The 20,359-nt window shown below is 47.0% G+C and overlaps 2 protein-coding genes across 2 annotated transcripts; one reads left to right on the top strand and one right to left on the bottom strand.

Annotated features, from left to right (window-relative positions):
* Positions 1-3,967: 3,967 nt before the first annotated feature.
* Positions 3,968-10,243, top strand: LOC123082179 (uncharacterized). The gene is made up of 3 exons (XM_044504569.1): positions 3,968-4,430; positions 9,576-9,718; positions 9,851-10,243. Exons 1-3 carry the CDS (start codon positions 3,968-3,970, stop codon positions 10,241-10,243), a joined length of 999 nt encoding a protein of 332 aa, XP_044360504.1.
* Positions 10,244-12,223: 1,980 nt separating this feature from the next.
* Positions 12,224-19,792, bottom strand: LOC123082191 (uncharacterized). The gene is made up of 6 exons (XM_044504576.1): positions 19,220-19,792; positions 18,703-19,170; positions 16,770-17,333; positions 15,393-15,754; positions 14,513-14,911; positions 12,224-14,207 (listed from the first exon to the last, which is right to left on the bottom strand). Exons 1-6 carry the CDS (start codon positions 19,790-19,792, stop codon positions 12,224-12,226), a joined length of 4,350 nt encoding a protein of 1,449 aa, XP_044360511.1.
* Between the last annotated feature and the right edge of the window lie 567 nt (positions 19,793-20,359).

The raw sequence follows: 20,359 nt of genomic DNA on the forward strand, positions 1-20,359 counted from the left end.
CAACATTTTCTCTCTTTTGATAAATTTTATGTTGAACCGGTGTCTATTGACTCGTCATGACTATCAGTCATCAAATTAACCCGGTGTTCATTAACCCGGCTCGACTTTCAACTACAAGTTGTCAGTACATAATCACTTATAATCCGGTGTTTATTGACCCGGCCTGGCTTTGGACTATAAGTCGCCAGTATATATTTGGATTGCGCCATTGAAATTATGCGCTTATAAATCATTGGGTATATTATTCAAATAGCCAACATGGCTGGATTTTTATTCTGGTTATCAAAAACCTTTATTATGATTAAGGTTTTCAAAGTCGCTTTAGCGCAATGGCTATCATATTATCAATAGATATGATTTATTCTACAATTGAAGGAATAGTCCTGAGTTGCTGCAGGCTTACGACCCGGCACTTGGGGGCTACATTATTTCAGTTGAAATTACATCAAATACACAAGTCTCATGTCGCTGCAAGCATGCATCATGATACTTGGGGGCTAATGCAAAGTCATTTTTTTGCTCACCTTATTGAAGACCCGACTTATCACATCGTAATGAGCCTGCCCTTGGGGGCTACCAATTGCTTCTGTAAAAAATTCAAGGTACAAAGTTTTTTATCCACTACATTATCCACTGCTCAGTTGGTAAAGCACAAGGCTCTTAACCTTGTGGACATGGATTCAAGCCCCATGATGGGGGTTACATCATACGATGTTATTTTTATTGAAGTATATATCAAGTCCCAGCTCAATATTATCTTACTGAGCCGGACCTTGGGGGCTACATTGTTGTTGTTCAAAGTGTACATGATTATATTTACAAAATCCCTGCTCATTATTACATAATGAGCCGGTCCTTAGGGGCTACACTGGTTGAAGTTTTTTATGAGCATCAGGAAATTACAAGTCCCAGGTTGCTGCAAGCATGACAACCCGGTACTTGGGGGCTACATATACGGAATACTCAGTTCTGACTAGTGATTGAAGATGAACAAACTGGATTTCTTCAAGCTTGTGACATTCATATTGAAGCAAATCTTAAGTTGTTACTACATTACCTTCTTAAGATTTGAGGACTACAAGTGATGGGTATATAAGAGGTATATTTTCAAAAGCTGATGTCAACAAACAGTTATGATCCGGTGCCATCAATATTTGTAAACCGACAAGTTTTACATTCTTAAACCGGCCAAGTTTTACATTCTTAAACCGGCTGAAGATCAGATGAGTATTTCAAGGACCAATATTGTTTTTAAGCATTGGGAGCTGAATCAAAGGAGTTATTCTTCACAATATATTTTCTATGAGAAACCAATATCAGCAAGTTGATTATGAAGCTGGTCTATTGAACCAGATTTTCTAGAAGAAAGAAGTGACAAGGACTTCAGGATGATCAGGATCAGTTTAACATGGATAAATCCAAATTAAACCGGGGGCTAATGTCGGGGATATACCCCACAGTATGACCCGGCCGGAGTCGTAACCCGGCCGGGACTTGGTAAACCGGTGGGTGTTAAACCGGCAGAGAGCCAAGACAGATGGCTAGGACAGACGGTAAACCGGTGGGTGTTAAACCGGCGGAGAGTCAAGACAGATGGCTAAGACAGACGGTAAACCGGTTGGTGGTAAACCGGCAGACAATGTTAAACCGACAGACAATGTTAAACCGACAGACAGTGTTAAACCGGCAGACAATGTTAAACCGGCAGACAGTGTTAAACCGGTAGACAATGTTAAACCGGCAGACGTTGAGAAGCCCAGGAAAGGAAGTCAAAATAGTTTAAGTCTTAGTCCGAGATGGACTCTACATGTAACCCGCCCCTCTAACTTATATAAGGAGGGGCAGGGCTCCCAAAGAGGGACAAGCAAGAAACAATCACTAGGGCTAGACATAACTAGAGGAGAGCCGGTTTACGGCGACTCCCTCGTGATGATAATGAGATCTAGCCTCAAACAGCATGTAGGGTATTTACCGGATGATGTTTCCCGGGGCCCGAAGCTGTCTAAATCCTTGTCTTGTGTTGCGTCTCTCGATTTCGCTCAACCCCTCTCAAGCTACCACATAGATGCGTTGGCCTCGCGACTAAGTCCTGACACTAAGGACATCTGACGTGTTAATTCCACGACAGTCACCAAAACACATAACTCATATAATACATATCGTCATCGGACGTTAAGTGTGTGGACCCTACGGGTTCGAGAACTATGTAGACACGACCGAGACACCTCTCCGGTCAATAACCAATAGCGTAACCTGGATGCTCATATTGGTTCCCACATATTCTATGAAGATCTTTATCGGTCAAACCGCTATGTCAACATACGTTATTCCCTTTGTCATCGATATGTTACTTACCCGAGATTCGATCGTTGGTATTTTCATACCTAGTTCAATCTCATTACCAGCAAGTCTCTTTACTCGTTCCGTAATGTGTCATCCCTCAACTAACTCATTAGTCACATTGCTTGCAAGGTTTCATATGATGTGCATTACCGAGAGGGCCCAGAGATACCTCTCTGATACTCGGAGTGACAAATCCTAATCTCGATCTATGCCAACCCAACAAACACCTTCGAAGATACCTGTAGAGCATCTTCATAATCACCCAATTACGTTGTGACGTTTGATAGAACACAAAGGCATTCCTCCGGTGTCCGGTAGTTGCATAATCTCATAGTCGGAGAAATATGTATTTGACATGAAGAAACCAGTAGCAATAAAACTGAACGATCATTATGCTAAGCTAACGGATGGGTCTTGTCCATCACATCATTCTCCTAATAATGTGATCCCGTTCATCAAATTACAACACATGTCCATGGCTAGGAAACTTAACCATCTTTGATCAACGAGCTAGTCTAGTAGAGGCATACTAGGGACATGGTGTTTTGTCTATGTATTCACACATGTATTAAGTTTCCGGTTAATACAATTCTAGCATGAATAATAAACATTTATCATGAATAATAAACATTTATCATGAATAAGGAAATACAAAATAACAACTTTAGTATTGCCTCTAGGGCATATTTCCTTTAGCAACCTCGACCTCGACCTCATTAGCCGCCTTCCTGACGCGGTGGCTGGCACCGTTGTCTCCCTCCTCCAGACCAAGGACGGCGCGCGCACGTAGGCCGTCTCCCGCCGCTGGCGCCCCCTTGCGCTCCTCGGAAACGCTGCTCAACCTCGTGGCGGATCATGCCCTCTCACGAGACGATTCACGCGCCACGCTGGTCTTCAAGATCCTCTCCGACCACCCCGGCCCGGCCCGCCGCTTCTTGCTCCACCTCCTCTTCTCCCCCGATAGCATAGGCGAGGTCGACGACTGGTTCAGCTCCAGGTCCCTTGCCGGCCTCAAGGACTTGGAGGTCACCAACCTTCAGAGGAGGAACCACTACCCACTGCCACCGCACTCGCTGACCCGCTTCACGCCCACACTGCGCGTGCTCGGCCTCGGCGGCTGCTGATTCCCTGCCCTGGCCATGCCACCGAGCTTCATGCACCTCAAGAAGCTCATCCTCTATGACGTCGACATCTCGGAGCAATCTCTGCGAAGCATAATTTGTGGCTGCACTGTTTTTCAAAGTGTCTCGCTGCACAACATGGGCTTTGGTTGACGAGGACATGTACCTAGGATAGGGTCCCAGGCCTGACCTACATACCCTACCGAAGGGCATTACATACAAGAACCCAAGGCCTACAAAGTTAGAAAGGAGGCACCGACTGGAATGACCGCATCGTACAAGTCACTTGAACAAAGGATCCACTCGAAAACTTCTCCATCACTCGACTGTCCCTATTCACTCAGAGTACCAACCGTCACTTGAAGGCAGAAGACCTAGAGCAACCTTGGTATGGAAACGGTCGGGCAATCAGTTCGTCACCCTAAAGAGCATCAAATACAAACGTTACTAGTAATGCTCGCACCCTTTACTTCTCCATTGAAACCTTGGGTAACGGGGCATTCATGAGGGGCCAGCAGGCTCTATATAAGCTGCCCCTCTGCTCCTGCACAAGGGGTCGCACCCCTTGTAACACATCACACCAGATAACAAAACTCTTGCACCACCGAGAGGCAGGGTCTTTACCTCTTCTGAAAGGGTCTGAACTCGGAGTGTACGACCTCGCCGTAGCTAGGCTCTGCCCTCCTATACGTACTCCTAACCTCTACTATCATATCTGTTCCCACGACAATGGTCGCCTTTGCATCAGCTCGCCAACGCTCAGGAGCATCGTCTTCTATGCTCCTCATGCCGAAGGTGTCCTCACCTTCCAGGAGCTGGTCATTGAGGACGTCCCTTGCCTTGAGAGGTTGCTACTGATTTATCCAGACTCTAGTCCGACGACCATACAAGTGATCCGGGATCCTAAACTGGAGATACTTGGTTCGTTGTCTGAACAAATATCCACACTCCACCTTGGAAAACCACAGTCTTTCAGGTAGCAGCAAAGACAATCGTGCATTTACCATTCCTGTAGGCATGCTTTTATTCTTACAACACACTTGTTTTATTTTTCTCGAGAAGATGATTGTTGTCAGCTTGACAACCAAAATGCACTCGATGAAGATTTTGGTTCTTGACTCTATTGGCCCTAATCTGGGTGTGGTTATTGACTTTTTGAAGTACTTCCCCTACTTGGAGAAGCTTTATGTCATTGTGAGTACTCATATTTATTGCTAGAAATGTCAAAACAACATTTGTTCAGAATTATGATCTAGTGAACTACTAGTATTTAGCTGCCAATTTGTTACCGACCAAAAGAATGCAGCCGCCCTTGCTTGTCTGTCTAGTGTTGTCACACCCTTAGAGCATGTCTAGTAGAACCCTCAAACCCTCACTAGCGTTTTAAGGGTCCAAAAATGGTCTTTTTGTGCACTTTTACGGGTTGAAAAACAGGGGCAAAGATTAGAACCCTCAAACCCAACCCTTATAACGGAATATTCCCCATGAACGACGTTGTCATTGCGGGCATACCGTCGAGCACCTCGTGCACGACAGGCAGAGGGCGGCGCGGGGGCGGAGGGCGGATGGCGTGGCAGGCGCGGTCGGAGGGCAGTGGCCAGGGGTGGGAGGCGGAGGCGGAGGGCGTGGGAGCGGGCACGGGCCGGAGGGCGGTGGCGGCGGGTTGACACGAAGGGCGCGAAGTCAGAGGGGCGCGGGAGGAGGAGAGGCCGGGGGGCGGGAGGCGAAGGCGGCGGGCGGGAGCCGGAGGCAGCAGGTGGGCGCGCGGGAGTAGAAGCCGGCGGGGCGGCGGGTGGCGCGGGCGGCGGGACGGATGGCGACGGCCGGGGGCGGGGCGAGCGCGGCCGCGGCCGGGAGGAGGTGGAGGAGAGGCCAGCGGCTGGGGGCGGGGCGGGCGCGGGCGCGCGGGAGGTCGACGGGGCGGCCGGCGGCGGCGGGGGCGACTAGCAGCGGCGGACACGGGCGTGGGCGCGGGAGTTGGGAGGATTTTTACTTCCCGCGCGAGGATAACCGCCAAATGAGGGTTGGGGTAGGTTTTGATCCCCAACCCTTACTTCTGAGGGTTGGGAGAGGGTTTGAGGGTTGGACCCTTAAAAAAATTTGAGGGTTTGAGGGTTAAGGGGTTCTAGTCTACGCGATTTTTTGCTCGCAAACAGTAAAAGAATAGTTATTTATAAGGGTTTGTGGGTTTGAGGGCTCTGCTAGAGATGCTTTTAGGAGAACATCTCTAGCCGCACCTCCAACAGCCCCACCCCAGGCCCTTTTTGAGCGCCGGCGCTAAAAAAAGGCTCAGTCGCGCCCCCAGAAGCCCATTTTTTGCCGGTTAGGCCCGATTTTGGCGCCGGCGAACCCAATCCGAAGCCGGCGCTGGGGGCGCCCAGGGGCACCGGGGGAAGCATTTTTGACGGGAAAGGTCGGCGGGCCCACCGAGTCAGCGACCAGCTGCGTCTCGTCTTCCTCATCGCCTCGTTTTCCCGCGGGGAATCAATGCCAAGGTTGCCGCCGGTCAGCCTTCCATTAATTCCTCATGGGCGGCGCAGTGACGGCACGGCGGCGCACCCACATACACACACGTCTGCCGCCCCCATGCGGCTATAAAAAGCCGCCCTATCCCTCCCCGGTGGATGCATTCTCCTTCGCACGCAGTCCCTCCCTTACTCGTCGACGACGCCTCATCCCGTCTCTCTCTCTTGCCTCCTCCAGCCACCTCGTCCGTTGATGGGAAAGCGTTTCCCCGGCGCCGGTGTGACGGCCAACGGCTTCGGCCGTCGCACCCTGCACGAGTGGGAGGCGTACCTCCTGCACGAGGCCAACTACCCATCATCGCCTGACATGCGCGTGCCGAGGCGGTGGAGGCTCAGCGCCGGAGGTGTCCCCGTCCCCCCACAGCCCGACGCCGGCCGCTTCCACGGTGAGATCGTGCGCATTCGGGCCTCCATGCCGGAGGAGGTGCGCGGCGCCTGGTGTACGCCGCCAACAACCACGCCAGCTGGGCGGCGTACTTCCAACGCCGCCTCGAGGAGCAGGTCGCCTCCACCAACAACCACCAACAACGCGTTGGTGATGATGCGCCACAACGCCGATGGCCGCCGCCTGTGGTGGGGCATCCCCGGGCGGACACTGCACTACGTCCTCGAGTACCTCGAGGGCGGCAACCAGCCGCCACTCCTGTATTCGGCGGCCCCGGTGCCTGTCCCCCGCCGGAGCGGCGACATTTGGATGCCGAGGTGCATGGCGGGTGGGTCGTCGTCCTCCTCCTCCTTCTCCTCCTCCCGCTCCACCAGTTTGCCGGCGCTCGCCAGCGTGAAGGCTGAGCCCGTGGAGACGCCGCTCGGGCGGCACACCCGTCCTCGTCATCAAGGAGGGCGGTCGTGGCTCCTCCTCCTCCTCTTGCCTCATCAAGCCAAAAACGGAGCCGGGGCTCATCGCCGTGAAGAGCGAGTACGGCGACATTGCCGCCGTCGACGAGGCCGCCATCAAGTGGGCGCGTGAGGACTGCGTCCGGCTGGAGACGGAGCGCCAGCACTGCACCCTTGAGGAGTTCGCCGCTCGGCACCGCGGCCGCGATGAGGGCGGTGTCATTGTCCTCGAGGACAGTGACAATGACGCACCACCGCCGCCCACCAAACCTGTCCGCCAAGGCGACCTAGGGAAGAGTGCAGTAAGGACGGCGGCGGCGTGAAGAAGGAGGAGGGCAACAACGGTGACTACAACACCTTTGGCGCGCTCTTCGGCCTGTAGGAGGGGCGGCGGACGGCGGCACAGTAGTTCTACTTTATGTTTTTTAAGTTTTTAAATTATGTTTTTTAAGTTTTTATGTACAAATATGAATGAAATCGCCTAGTTTGGCCGAATATGTGTCGTGTTTGGCCGAGTTTACTTTTCAAAAAACGGCGTCTGGGGTGCCCCCCCCCCCCCCCCCCCCACACGCTATTTCAAGCCCCTGGGGGGGCCGAACGGCTGGAGATGCTCTGACGTCTGCAGAATGGTCACCTCACTTCAGGAATGGTAACATCTATACCTACTCTGGAGCAACCCAGGATTGAGGAGGTGGTGCCTGAGCCAAGGATTAAAATATATTTTGCAAGTGTACAAGACCCTTGAATGTTACTAGTTTTTGTGTGTTGTGCTTAGTTTGTACTTGTTTTTTCTACTGCTTAAAGTCGTATTGTAAGCTCAGACCATGTGTAGGCTACAAGCCTACAACTACTATATTTGTGTCTCTACCTCTTGCTTTGATGAAAGAACATAGCCTTGTATTTCTTTGTTTAAAAGAGTGCAGTGTCAAGTTTATTTCCTGGCATGCAATTCATTACGACTTCGTTAGCAGGTCATTGAGACCACCTGTAGACTACAACCAATATCCGCAAACTTGTCTGCTAGTTTAGTAAATTTATTTTGTCTTGCTTTTATGTGGTTGCAGTACATTATTTGGCTTCTTCAGGAAAGAGACGCTTCTCCTCTTTTTTCCTGTTCTCTGTTCACAGATACCAAAATGGGAGACTTTCATGGACTTCTTTTTATTGAAGAGATTCAGTTTTTTTCTGAACCCCGTTTTTTTTACCAATAGGCTGTTAAATCATTTGAAGGAGATTTCTCAAAATTTTGCAAGGAGTCGGACATCTTAACTGACTTTTTTTCATTTGGCGCATTTTTTATTTCAAAAAATAAATCTTGCAGTACATCTGGATGTGTTTTTTTCATCATTAATCATTATTTATTTATTTTCTTGGTTCAGTCTGCTCTTTCTTGTCAATTTCTCAGTATTTGTTTCTTTTTTACTTTCTTAATTTGCTACTAGTTCGTTGGTCTTTCTTCAGTCTTCCTTATGTTCAGTCTGTCATAGTTCCTTAGGTGCTTAGTCCTCTTCAGTTTTGTACTCTATGTTTCATCATTTCTTTAGTCTCTCAGATCTTTGGTCTTGAAACTAGATGAACGGGCAAGAAAATGCTTGTAAACCTTTCTTCGGTAAGTCTCTGTCTTCTTCTATTTCTCTTGTCAGAGAATATGTTCTAAGTTCCCGTTTTTACTATCTAAGCTAGAGAGTTTTATTTTTCAGTCACGTTGAGATTAGTGATTTGTTTTCTGCTACACCAACTCTGTTTCTTCAGTATCACTTTCCAGCCATGTTGAGACATTCAGTGGTTTCAGTGTACTTCTGTTTCTCATTCTTATGCCTGCTATCCATCAGACTCGTAACGTGTGATAGCTGTGCAGTAGGCAGCAGGTAAAAGATGCCCTTCATGGTGCAAGAATTTGCAAGAGTAGCATGTTCAGTCCCAGTGCAGAGCTGCTCTGACTGTTGTGGTCGTGAAATTCCAACTCTTACCAACAGCAAGGGACATAGAATCATTTTCCCGGTGGTGCGATTAGGAAGAGAGAAATCGCTTCCGAAATTACAAGCTCATGTGCCGGATCGTTTCAGTGCAGGCGCGGAGTTGGATAAAATTCAGCTAGCCGACATCACATCCTCCAGATGCTGTTCTACAAGAGCACTGCACCTATATTTTGGTCGAGATAACAGGAATATGTGGCCACGGGTCGACATTGAATGTCTGAATTTTGACGGGCCAACTTACCACAAGACTGCATCAGGTTGGAGGTAGGAGACACAAGACACAACCGTCTGATGAAGATCCAAAGGTAAAAAAAATCAACTTACACCAAAAGAAAATTCAGTCGACATACAAATAGCCAAGTCCAATTTTATTATGTGTCTGTACTTCTTGCCGTGTTGTCCTGCTGCCGTCGCTTGCCTCAACAGATCACATGTTTATCAAGTCTGGTGTCTTGACACCTATGTATGGCTGAAAAGCTTGAACCTTATTTTTGTGGAAACTTGGCCACGTAAATTTAGTTGAGATTACAACAACATGCATATATGCGCTCACGAAATTAGCGTCAGCGTCTCGTTTTGACAGGGATTGATGGTTCAACCAACTAACTCAAGCACGTTGGTTCGGCTCCGAGCACCCGGACTGGATAACCAACCAACTAACCTTTTTGCAATAATAAAAAAAAAGTAACAGATACAGTCAGGTAGCGGCAAGGACAATCGTGCATTCGCCATTCCTGTAGGCATGCTATTATTCTTACATCGCACTTTTTGTTTTCTCCAGAAGATGATTGCTGTCAGCTTGACAACCAAAATGCACTCAATGAAGATTTTGGTTCTTGACTCTATGGGCCCTAATCTGGGCGTGCTTGTTGACTTTTTGAAGTGCTTCCCCTGCTTGGAGAAGCTCTATGTCATTGTGAGTACTCATATTTATTGCTAGAAATGTCAAAGCAACACTGGTTCAGAATTAGGATCTAGTGAACTACTAGTATTTAGCTGCCAATTTGTTAACAACTATCTTTATATCATATGTTTTTCCTATCCCCAGTTGAATCGGCACAAGGATGTAAATTATGTGTGGAAGCATGGTCCATTGGATCCAGTTCGGTGTCTTGAGCTCCATCTAAAAAAAGTGGTGTTGAAGAATTACAATGGTGACAGGAGGGCATTTACTAACCTTGCTAAGTTCTTTATTTTGAATGCAAAAGTGCTGAAAGAAATGGAAATCGGATTCTTTCAAATTGGCAACGAAGAATGGGTTTGTTGTCAACATAGGCAACTACAAGTTGAGAATAGAGCTTCTCAAGGCGCTCGAATTGAACTAAAAGATGATATGGACCTGAAATTCACTGACCGTGTGCATACCCATAATTTCTCAATTGCTGATCCCTTTGACAGATCCTTGTGTGGATGCTCCAAGTGTGTTAGGGAGCCCTTCTGAAGATTGTGCCACCCTCTGTCCAAAGCCAAAACAACGTGGGCCGCCCTTGCTTGTCTGTGTTGTCACACCCTTATGGCGCTATGCAGAATGGTCTACTCAATTCAGGAATAGTATTGATTTGTGCCGACTCTGGAGCAACCCAGGATTGAGGAGGTGGTGTCTGGGCCAAGGATTAAAATTGATTTTGCAAATGTACAAGACCCTTGAATGTTACTAGTTTTTGTGTGTTATGCTTAGTTCGTACTTGTTGTTTCTATTCTGCTCAAAGTCGTATTATAAGCTTAGACCATGTGTAGGCTACAAGCCTACAACTATTATATTTGTGTCTCTACTTCTTGCTTTGATGAAAAAACATAGCCTTGCATTTCTTTGTTTAAAAGAGTGCAGTGTAAAGTTTATTTCCTGGCATGCAATTCATTACCACTTTTATAGCAGGTCATTGAGAGCACCTGTAGACTATAACTAATATCCGCAACCTTGTCTGCTAGTTTAGTCAAGAATGTATGGTTGATTCACAGAATTCATTTATTTCACGGATTTTAAATTTGACATCTTGTATTCATACCATTCTTCTATTCTCATAAAAGGAAACCAAGTAAAATTTACATTATATTTTCCTGTGCTAAATTTAAGGTGGATTTAAAAGGCATACTCTGTATTTTTATTGTTTCATGACCCCATTCTGCCACAAATTGCTATATTTACATGTGTTTAGAAGATTAATTCTGCTATATCTACTGCTATGCGCTCACAAAATTAGCACCAGCGTCTCGTTTTGACAGGGCCAGCTAGCCTTGACTACCAGAAGATCGATGGTATAAGCTCAAGCACGTCTTTTTGCAACAATCAAGCAACAGATACAGTGATACAGACTGCAGTACTTCTGAACTTGTGATAGAGAAAATATGTTTGCTTGAATGTTACCGAGGACAGCAGTAGGTAGCATAGCAGTCAGTCACAGGGGACTGCACTCCAGACATGCATGTCTAAATATAGCTCAACCAAATCAAATGTAGCACGTATACTACACACAGCAACCCAATCAAATGTAGAAATACCACAGAAGATGCATAGCTCAGTTCGGCCTGAGTAAATAATGCATAGCTCAGCACGGCCTGTGTAAACCACACAAAAACAATAACAGAGTTTTGCTTCCCTTTTAAAAAAAACAGAGTTTTGCTACGACAAGAATTAAATAAAATTGAGGCTTGTTACGGAGCCCGAGCTTCCCTAGCAGGGAACTAAAAACGCGAGAGTAGCATGTTCAGTCTCAGTGCAGAGCCGCCCTGACTTTCAATTATCGCGGTGGAATTCCAACTCTTAGGAGCAGAGCAGCAAGAAGCTTTGACTCGAGAGATAATTCGTTTCCAAAATTACGTACGTACAAGCTTGTGCGTCTCCATCGTTGGATGGCGACTTGCATGCTTTCGGTGCAGGTGGGGAGTTGGACAGAATGTAGCACCTATATTTTGGTCGAGATCACCAGATCGGCATTAATTAATGTCTGAATTTTGACGGGCGAGCTCACCATAGCTCTGAACTTTTGCCAACCAGCACGTATGCTACACACGACAACCCCAATCAAATGCAGAGATATCACGCAAGACTCATAGCTCAGTTCAGCCTGCGTAAATCGTACACAAACAACAAGATAGATTTGCCACCACGAGAGTTAAATAGAACTCAATCTTCCCCAACAGCGAATTAAAAACACATCTACTACTAATGTCTGTTCTAACTCAAGCAACCCAGCAAGACAAAGTGATCCACTCAACGCTTTTGGAACCAAATGCTGATGGCCGGCCAGTTGAATTGCAGACATGGCAGTAAGTAGCAGGACTGGATTCTCCGGATGCATTACTTGACTTGAATCCACGAACTGCTGTTCAAGATGGGTGTAGGACATATTACAAAAAATTGCTACTCGTAGGTGTGAGTAAAAAAAAATCACCATCATTTGAGTTACCAGGATTAAGGTGGCTAGTTATTGGTGGCCACTCTCTCATTCGTCTGGTCTCCTTTCTTCGCCAGAGATTCTTTTGCGACGACCTCTTCCCACTCCTTGTCATCCTTAAACATGGCACCTTCAAGGGCTCTGCTGACACGGATTCTGCACTTGGGGAGCAAGCTGGTTGCCTTTTCAATGGAACACTCCAGAGCCTTCACCCAGCCAGGAGCTGCTCTGTAACAATCGATATGGACCTCGAGCTGTGCAAGGCCTGGAAGATGCTCGACACCCAAGTCTGCAAAAGAGTCGGACGCCACAATCATTGGGCTCAATTCAAGACGGAGACAACGGAGTGCTGGCATAGCACCTGGTGCAAATGTTAGCTGCAGTCCACCCGTTGGTTGCACTTCAAATTCAAGACGGAAGAGTGAATAGTAGCGGAAGCGGAAGACCTTTAGCAGTTTGAATCCATCACTACCGATGATCAGCTTTTCATTAATGGCCCCTCTTATTATCTCAAGATCCAGATGGGCAAGAGAAGGCATGCCCATGAGAACTTGGAGATCCTCCTTATCAATTCCCGTGACCTTTCTGCGTAGTCTTATGAGATTCTCGAGGGTGGTCATTCCCCTGGGAACCATTCCAATACCTGACTGAATTTCAAGAACTTGGAGGCACGGGAATGTGCAGCATGGGTTACAGAACATACGCTCGGCTATCTTTCCACTAGTACAAAGATACCGAAGGTTGCATTTTCCCGACTCGTTTACTTCCTCCACAAATCTCACTGGGTTGTCAGTTTTCTCGAAGCATAACTCCTCCAAGGCTTGCAGACTCCGGAACCCTCTTGCAGGTAATTGTGTGTAATCGCTGACAAATAGACGCACCAATTTCCGCAACTGCGCCACGGTTGATGGCAGTCCTAGAAGTGAATAACAGTATATCAAATCGAGAGTCTCCAAGTGCTGCAGCTTTCCGATTTCACTAGGAAGCTCGGTAATTTCAAAACCCCTAATTCGCAAATACCTCAGCTGGCATGAACTACCTAAGTGTTTCACATGCTTGTTTTCCAACCATTTATTTCCATCAAGATCCAACACGCGCAAAGCATGGAAGTCCACAAGGTGGGGTATATGCTCAAAGTATTCCAGGTATATAGTCAGTGAGCGAACATATATCTTGGTTTCTGTAATCGCACAGACTGCGCCATTATGCTCTTTGCCACTAACTTGCACGGACAGACGTCGAATCTTGTTTGGACATGAATTGCATACATGCCCATTTAAAACAGTGGCAAAATTCTCTTCATCTGATAAAGATATGATAAGGTCAAGCACCATATCATGGACTCGACAATATTTCACAGTACCATCATCATCAATATCAATTGGCTGGATCATATTTCTATTAACAAGTTCATTGATACATTTCTCTGCTACATCATCCAAACGTCCCCATCGTCTATCAAGGAATCCTTCGGCCATCCATTTCCATTTCAGTTCTTCACACGTGATTGTGTAGTCCTCTGGATATATACACAAGTACAATAAACAAGTCTTCAAATAGTGTGGAAGATCCCAGTAACTAAGTAATAGTATATCTTTCATCCCTTTTAAGTTCCCATCATTATCAAGCGACGAACCAGTGCCAATGAAATCTTCCAGTCTCTCCCATTCATCCTTATGTATCTTATTGGCAAGCAAACTTGCAACTGTAATTATAGCTAGTGGAAGACCAGCACATTTTTTTAAGATCTTAGTTGAAACTTCTTCCAGTTCAACAGGACAAGGATCATCTACGCAGAATATTCTCTTAAAAAACAATTTTCGGGAATCAACATCATCTAGAGGTGCCATTTGATAGGGTTCACCACCGGAGTCGGAACAACACCCATTAGCTACACGGGTAATGTGTGTAGTAGCAATTATTCTGCTACCATTATTATTCTCAGGAAATGCTGACTTGACCAATTTCCAGTGTTCTTCTTTCCATACATCATCAATGACAACAAAGTACCTGCTTTCAATATTGTGCATCATTAAGCATTTGATAGCTGTGATGACTTGTAATAGCAACTAATTTGATATTCACCATTAATATTTTGTACTTCTGTACTTAATTTTTCAGTAATTTCTTTTGTATCAATCAAACCTCTGGCTACAAATAGATTAGGGCTAAACATGAGTACTACAAAATAGAAATAAAACTATTAATTTTGAAAAAATAGCTCTACCAGGTCATCTAAGTATAGAAAGAGTTAATAAACGGTAGGTACATGAGAATAAATATAGAGTACACAAAACAAAACATTGTAGGAGTACCTCTTTCCCGTCAAGATGTGTGCAGTTTTTCGAATTAGTCGGTCTATGTTCCAACCCTCTAACTGACATTCCTTGTCAGCGATTTGCGACAAGATATCCTTCAAGAGCTTCTGTAGATAAAGAGTGCGTGAAACAGATACAGAAGCACGGCACTGGAAGTCTTCTCGTACTCCAATCTTGCGATACACCTCCATTGCCAAGGTGGTCTTCCCCAACCCACCGGAGCCAACAATCGGCACCACTTTCAGCTCCATACTCCCATCCAACAATAAAGTAGTAACTTGCTTCACTCGGTTGTCCATTGCCACCAGGCCCTTGACCTCCTCATGGAGCATGGTTATCCGTGGGTCTATCTCCACCGTCCTTGTTGCACTATAGTAACTCTCATCAAGCTTGTACCTGTGCGAATAGGCGAAAGCGTCTTACCCTCGGTGTGAGGGGGCGCGTTGCATGTTATAGGCTGCAGGGGCGCACCTCCCTGGCAAATAGCGCATACAAGTTTGTTGGAGAAGATTACAACTTGGGGAGGAAGAGATAAAGAGATAAGAGGTTTACAAGATATTGAACTACTTGTCTAACAACCTAGTCTATCTCCTGGACGTCTCCTTGTGCGCCAAACCTGTGCTCCAACGTGACATGAATATGTGTTTAACACCCTCCCTTAATCACAACTTCATCAAGTTGAGATTATGTTTGAAGTCTTCAAAACTTCTTGTGGGTAAGGGTTTTGTGAATCTGATCCTTGGAATGCACAAAACGTATGTCAAGCTTCTTCTGAGCCACTCGTTCTTTGACAAAATGAAAATCAATTTCAATGTGCTTGGTCCTAGCATGAAACACTGGATTAGCAGACAGATATGTGGCACCCAGGTTATCACACCATAAACATGGCATTTTAGTACTTTTTACACCAAGTTCTTTCAGCAGTGATTGCACCCATATAATCTCAGTTGTAGCATTTGCCAATGCTTTGTATTCTGCCTCTGTACTAGAGCGAGAGACAGTAGCCTGTTTCCTAGCACTCCATGAAATCAGATTAGGACCAAAAAATACTTCAAAGCCACCAGTGGACCATCTGTCATCCAAGCAACCTGCCCAGTCGGAATCTGAAAAGGCACTCAAAAGTGTGGATGATGACTTGCTGAAATTCAGACCAATACTCAGAGTGTTCTTGACATATCTGACTATACGCTTTACAGCAGTCCAGTGAACTGTGGTAGGTGCATGAAGAAACTGGCATACCTTATTGACAGCAAATGAGATATCAGGTCTTGTAAGCGTCAGATGTTGGAGTGCACCTACCAAAATCCTGTACCTTGTGCTGTCATTCTGACTCAAGGGCTGTCCTTCTGTAAGAGACAGCTTCTCTGAACTGGACAGTGGAGTAGGTGAGGGTTTACACCCTTGCAAACCAGCCTTTTTTACCAAATCTGTTGCGTATTTTTCTTGGGAGAGATGAAGTCCATCCTCATGCTTCTTTACTTCAATCCCTAGAAAAAAAATGCAACTCTCCAAGATCCTTGAGAGAAAATTCTGCACTAAGATCCTTCAAAAGTCCTGTGATAGCCTCATTAGATGAGCTGGTGACAATAATATCATCAACATATATGAGAACAAATATGTGAGTGTTGCATTTGTTGTAAATGAACAAGGAGGTGTCAGACTTTGAAGGAATAAAGCCAAGTGCTTGCATTTTATGACTCAGACGTGAGTATCATGCTCTAGGAGCCTGTTTCAGTCCATATAATGCTTTGTCAAGTATGCACACATGATGAGGTGCATTTTTGTTTTCAAACCCAGGAGGTTGCTTCATGTACACTTCCTCTTCCAGAACACCATGCAAAAACGTGTTCTGAACGTCTAGCTGCCTGAGGCTCCAGCCCCTAGAGACAGCAATGGACAAAACAAGACGGATAGTGGCAGCTTTTACAACTGGACTAAAAGTATCCTCATAATCAATGCCATACCGTTGTTTGAATCCTTTTGCTACAAGTCTTGCCTTGTAACGATCAATGGTTCCATCGGATTTCCTCTTTATCCTAAATACCCACTTGCAATCAATAAGGTTTTTACCTTGCCGTGGAGGAACCAGATGCCATGTGTTGTTTCGTTTCAAGGCTGAGTACTCCTCTCTCATTGCTCTCTTCCAGTTTTCATCACCAAGTGCTTCTTCAAGTGTATGTGGCTCGCCTGGTTCACCTGTGGAACATACCATCCCAAACTTTGTCATGTGTTTATAATTTTGAGGTTGTATTACCCCTTGTTGAAGAGGAGTGCGACGCGACGAGATTGGCAGTGGTGCAGAAGATCCCGGCTGAACTGCAGGGTCTGATCCCGAGGCGGATTCAGGATCAGGCGCAGCAGCCGCGTTGGGAGCAGGCGCCGGATCCTCTGTGCACCGCGGCACACCAGGAGCACGTGAAGAAGCCGCCTGCGGCACAGAAGATCCCGCCGGGCCCGGCTCATCATGTGCCAATGATTGCACCGTTTCCCCTCTGGCGCCAGACGTGGGGCCCGCGTTGGTCGGACGGTGCAGGTCCCGCCGCTTGTAGCAGACGGGTTGGACGGGGAAACGCCCGCCCGAGGGCTTGCCCGTGGGCCCAGGTGAACGCGACGCGGGGTTGGCGTCTCCTCCAGCTGCTGTGGGTCGCATGGCATAGGCGGTTCCACCCGCTGGCGCGCGGTCGGCCGCAGCGGGAGCAGCAGAAGGCGCGGAGTCCGGGGAGGATTGGCCTGACGAATCTCCAGGCGGCGATCCCGAGGCAGATTCTGCCGCCAGGTCTGCGGGAACTGATCCCAAGGGAGATTTGCTCCCCCGATCCTGGCACATGAAATATGGCCCTGTTGGACAGATTTCTTCATCATTTCAGCTCCGTTTTTTCAGCATGGCTTCTTGCATCATCATACAACTCAGGTAAAGTGGTGAGAAGGTTAGTCATAGTAGGATTATTAGAGCTATACTAGAGTAGGAGGAAGAAGTAGAATTTCTTTCCGAAGTAAAGCGCCAACATTTGGATGTAGATCAGCAAAGCGGAATTTAGTTTCGTCGAACACAACATCACGAGATATGTATACTCGACCGGTAGAAACATCTAGACACTTGACCCCCTTGTGTTGAGTGCTATATCCAAAAAAACACATTGTTTTGACCGAAACATTAATTTGCGAGAGTTGTATGGTCGGAGATTGGGCCAACAGGCGCATCCAAACACACGAAGTGATGTATAGTTTGGTTTGATATGGAGAAGCCATTCAGTGGGTGTTTCATTATTGATCACTCGACTATAAAGCATGTTGATGATGTGAACGGCCGTGAGGAAAGCTTTGTCCCAAAATTTTAGGGGCATGGAAGCACCGGCAAGGAGGGCCAAACCGACCTCTACTATGTGCCTATGCTTGCGTTCGGCAGATCCGTTTTGTTGGTGAGCGTGGGGGCATGACACATGGTGAGATATGCCAAGTGTTTGAAAGAAGTAATTGAGCTTCTCATATTCCCCTCCCCAGTCGGATTGGACAGCAATAATTTTGCTATCAAACTTACGTTCTACAGGTGCTTGAAAATTTTTGAACACTTGAAAAACGTCAGGTCTTTTCTTGAGGAGATAAATCCAAGAAAATTTGCTATAGTCATCGATGAAGCTAACATAATATGTGTGTCTACCCACCGAGGTAGGGGCAGGCCCCCAAACATCAGAGAAAATTAATTGCAAAGGTTGAGTAGAAACACTGGTAAATATGGGATAAGGTAATTGATGACATTTTGCTCTTTGGCAAGAATCACATATAGTTTCACTATCTCGCTCACCAACAAACGGGAGCTTATTTTTCTTAAGCAAGCGTTCAACTAAAGAAAAAGATGCATGTCCTAAACGATCGTGCCATCGTGTGGAGGAAAGCTTGATAGCACCACAAGCTTGTTTATTTGATCTCCTAAACTCCGGAATCAATGGGTAAAGCCCTCGAACACATCTACCGCGGTAGAGTACCTTCCTCGTGGCCTGATCCTTGATCAAAAAGAAGAAAGGATGGAATTCAATGAACACATGATTATCAATAGTGATACGATGAACGGAGAGAAGATTTTTGTTGGCACTAGAAACATGCAAAAAATTTCTAAGGCGAATTTTGCGGGAAGGGGTACGTATAACAGAATGACCTATATGACTTATCCTCATACCTACACCACTTGCCGTGTGGATCTGGTCCTTCCCATGGTATTTCTCATGGAGGGTCACCTTCTCGAGCTCGCCCGTGAGATGGTTTGTGGCACCGCTGTCCAGATACCAGTTGGTATCCACTCCATAGGACCCGGCGGCAGCGGCAGCAACCTTGTCTTCTTCATCCGAGGAAGCTTCATCTTCGTCAAAGCGATACCAGCAATCCTTGGCCGAGTAGCCAAGATTGCCGCAAATTTGACAGCATACAGCATCGGGTCGTGACCGTCCCGAGCCGCCACTGCCGCTGCCGCCCCCGCCACGGCGACCCTTGTTGTTGTTGTTGAAGTTAGGGCGCCCGCCGCGCGAGCCGGAGTTGCTGGAGCCGCCACCACCTTGCTTGCCCTTGTGTCGAGGAGGACCACGGTGACGGGATGAGTACCCGCCGCGCCTACGGGTGGCCGCGTTTGCCGAAGACTTGAAGCCGCCACCGGTGTTATGGAACTGCGCTGATCAAAGTTGCTCAGCATGGCGTACAGCTCATTGACTAGACCGGCATGACGCAGGCGTCGAGGGCAGAGACAAGGGGCTGGTAGTCCATGTCCAGCCCGTGCAGCAGGTAGGAGATCAGTTCATCATCCTGGATTGGCTTGCCAGCCGCGGCGAGTTCATCGGCCAGGCCGCGCATAGATGCATAGTACGCGGCAACAAATTGGTTGCCCTTCTGTGCATTGATCAAAGCAGTGCGAATGTTGTTAACACGACTCAGAGATTGAGAGGAAAACATGCCTGCGAGCGCCGCCCAGAGAGCGTGCGCGGTGGTGATCGCGGTCACCGTGATCAGCACTTCTTTGGAGAGGTTGCTGAGGAGGTAGCCGAGCACTTGTTGATCCTCCCTCACCCAGATGGGATGGAGAGGATTGGGCTCGGTCGTCTCCTTGCCTTCCTTGTCCTTGGTGACGAGGAGGCGGGCGGGTTCTGGCATGGTTCCATCGACATAGCCGAAGAGCCCGGCTCTCCTCAGCTGCGGTGTAACTTGCGTGCGCCATAGGACGTAGTTCGTCCGGGAGAGCTTCTCCGTGACTTGGCCGCCGAGATTGGATTGAGCGGCGCTAGAGGAAGACATGGCTTGGCACTAGATGGCAGCTAGGGTTTTGGAAGAGGAGGCTCTGATTACCATGTGCGAATAGGCGAAAGCGTCTTACCCTCGGTGTGAGGGGGCGCGTTGCATGTTATATACTAGACCTGTAGCCCGCCTTGGCGCGCGTTGCCGGGTCCCCACACTTGTGGCTAAACATGTGTGTAGTTATACTATAATACCACATGTGCCATTTTAGATAACATGGTAATATACAATATATATTTCACATGTCTGCAACATGCAAAGGTACATGGCAACAAACAGATCAAAGGATCAAAGAATGACATAAGAGGGAGTAACTTGTAATAATAAAATGGTTCAGTTCATTATATCACTTTGAGCATGTCATGGAAAATGTATCATGATATACCAAAAGCAGGTCCTAACGATAGTGAAAGAGATCAACAGATATGGTTCTTCTAATTCTGAGCTCATCTTCGAGAGAAATTACATATTTACATATCTCCTAATTCTGATCCCATCTTTCTATAGTTCAGTCTTTAATAATTATTTCAACATCAACAGTATATGTGAACATCAGGAGGGAAGCAG

Source organism: Triticum aestivum, chromosome 1B, assembly GCF_018294505.1.
Source record: "Triticum aestivum cultivar Chinese Spring chromosome 1B, IWGSC CS RefSeq v2.1, whole genome shotgun sequence".
In the NCBI taxonomy this organism is placed as follows: Eukaryota; Viridiplantae; Streptophyta; class Magnoliopsida; order Poales; family Poaceae; genus Triticum; species Triticum aestivum.

Excerpts from the sequence above, each read along its gene's own strand:
- LOC123082179 (XM_044504569.1), top strand. The coding sequence starts at position 3,968 with ATGAGGGGCCAGCAGGCTCTATATAAGCTGCCCCTCTGCTCCTGCACA. Across the intron at positions 4,431-9,575 it reads ACTCCACCTTGGAAAACCAC|TTCTCCAGAAGATGATTGCT; the intron begins AGTCTTTCAGGT and ends GCACTTTTTGTT. Across the intron at positions 9,719-9,850 it reads TGGAGAAGCTCTATGTCATT|TTGAATCGGCACAAGGATGT; the intron begins GTGAGTACTCAT and ends TCCTATCCCCAG.
- LOC123082191 (XM_044504576.1), bottom strand. The coding sequence starts at position 19,792 with ATGTCTTCCTCTAGCGCCGCTCAATCCAATCTCGGCGGCCAAGTCACG. Across the intron at positions 14,912-15,392 it reads ACTAAAATGCCATGTTTATG|GTACAAGCTTGATGAGAGTT; the intron begins GTGTGATAACCT and ends CTATTCGCACAG. Across the intron at positions 14,208-14,512 it reads CACATCTTGACGGGAAAGAG|GTACTTTGTTGTCATTGATG; the intron begins GTACTCCTACAA and ends TATTGAAAGCAG.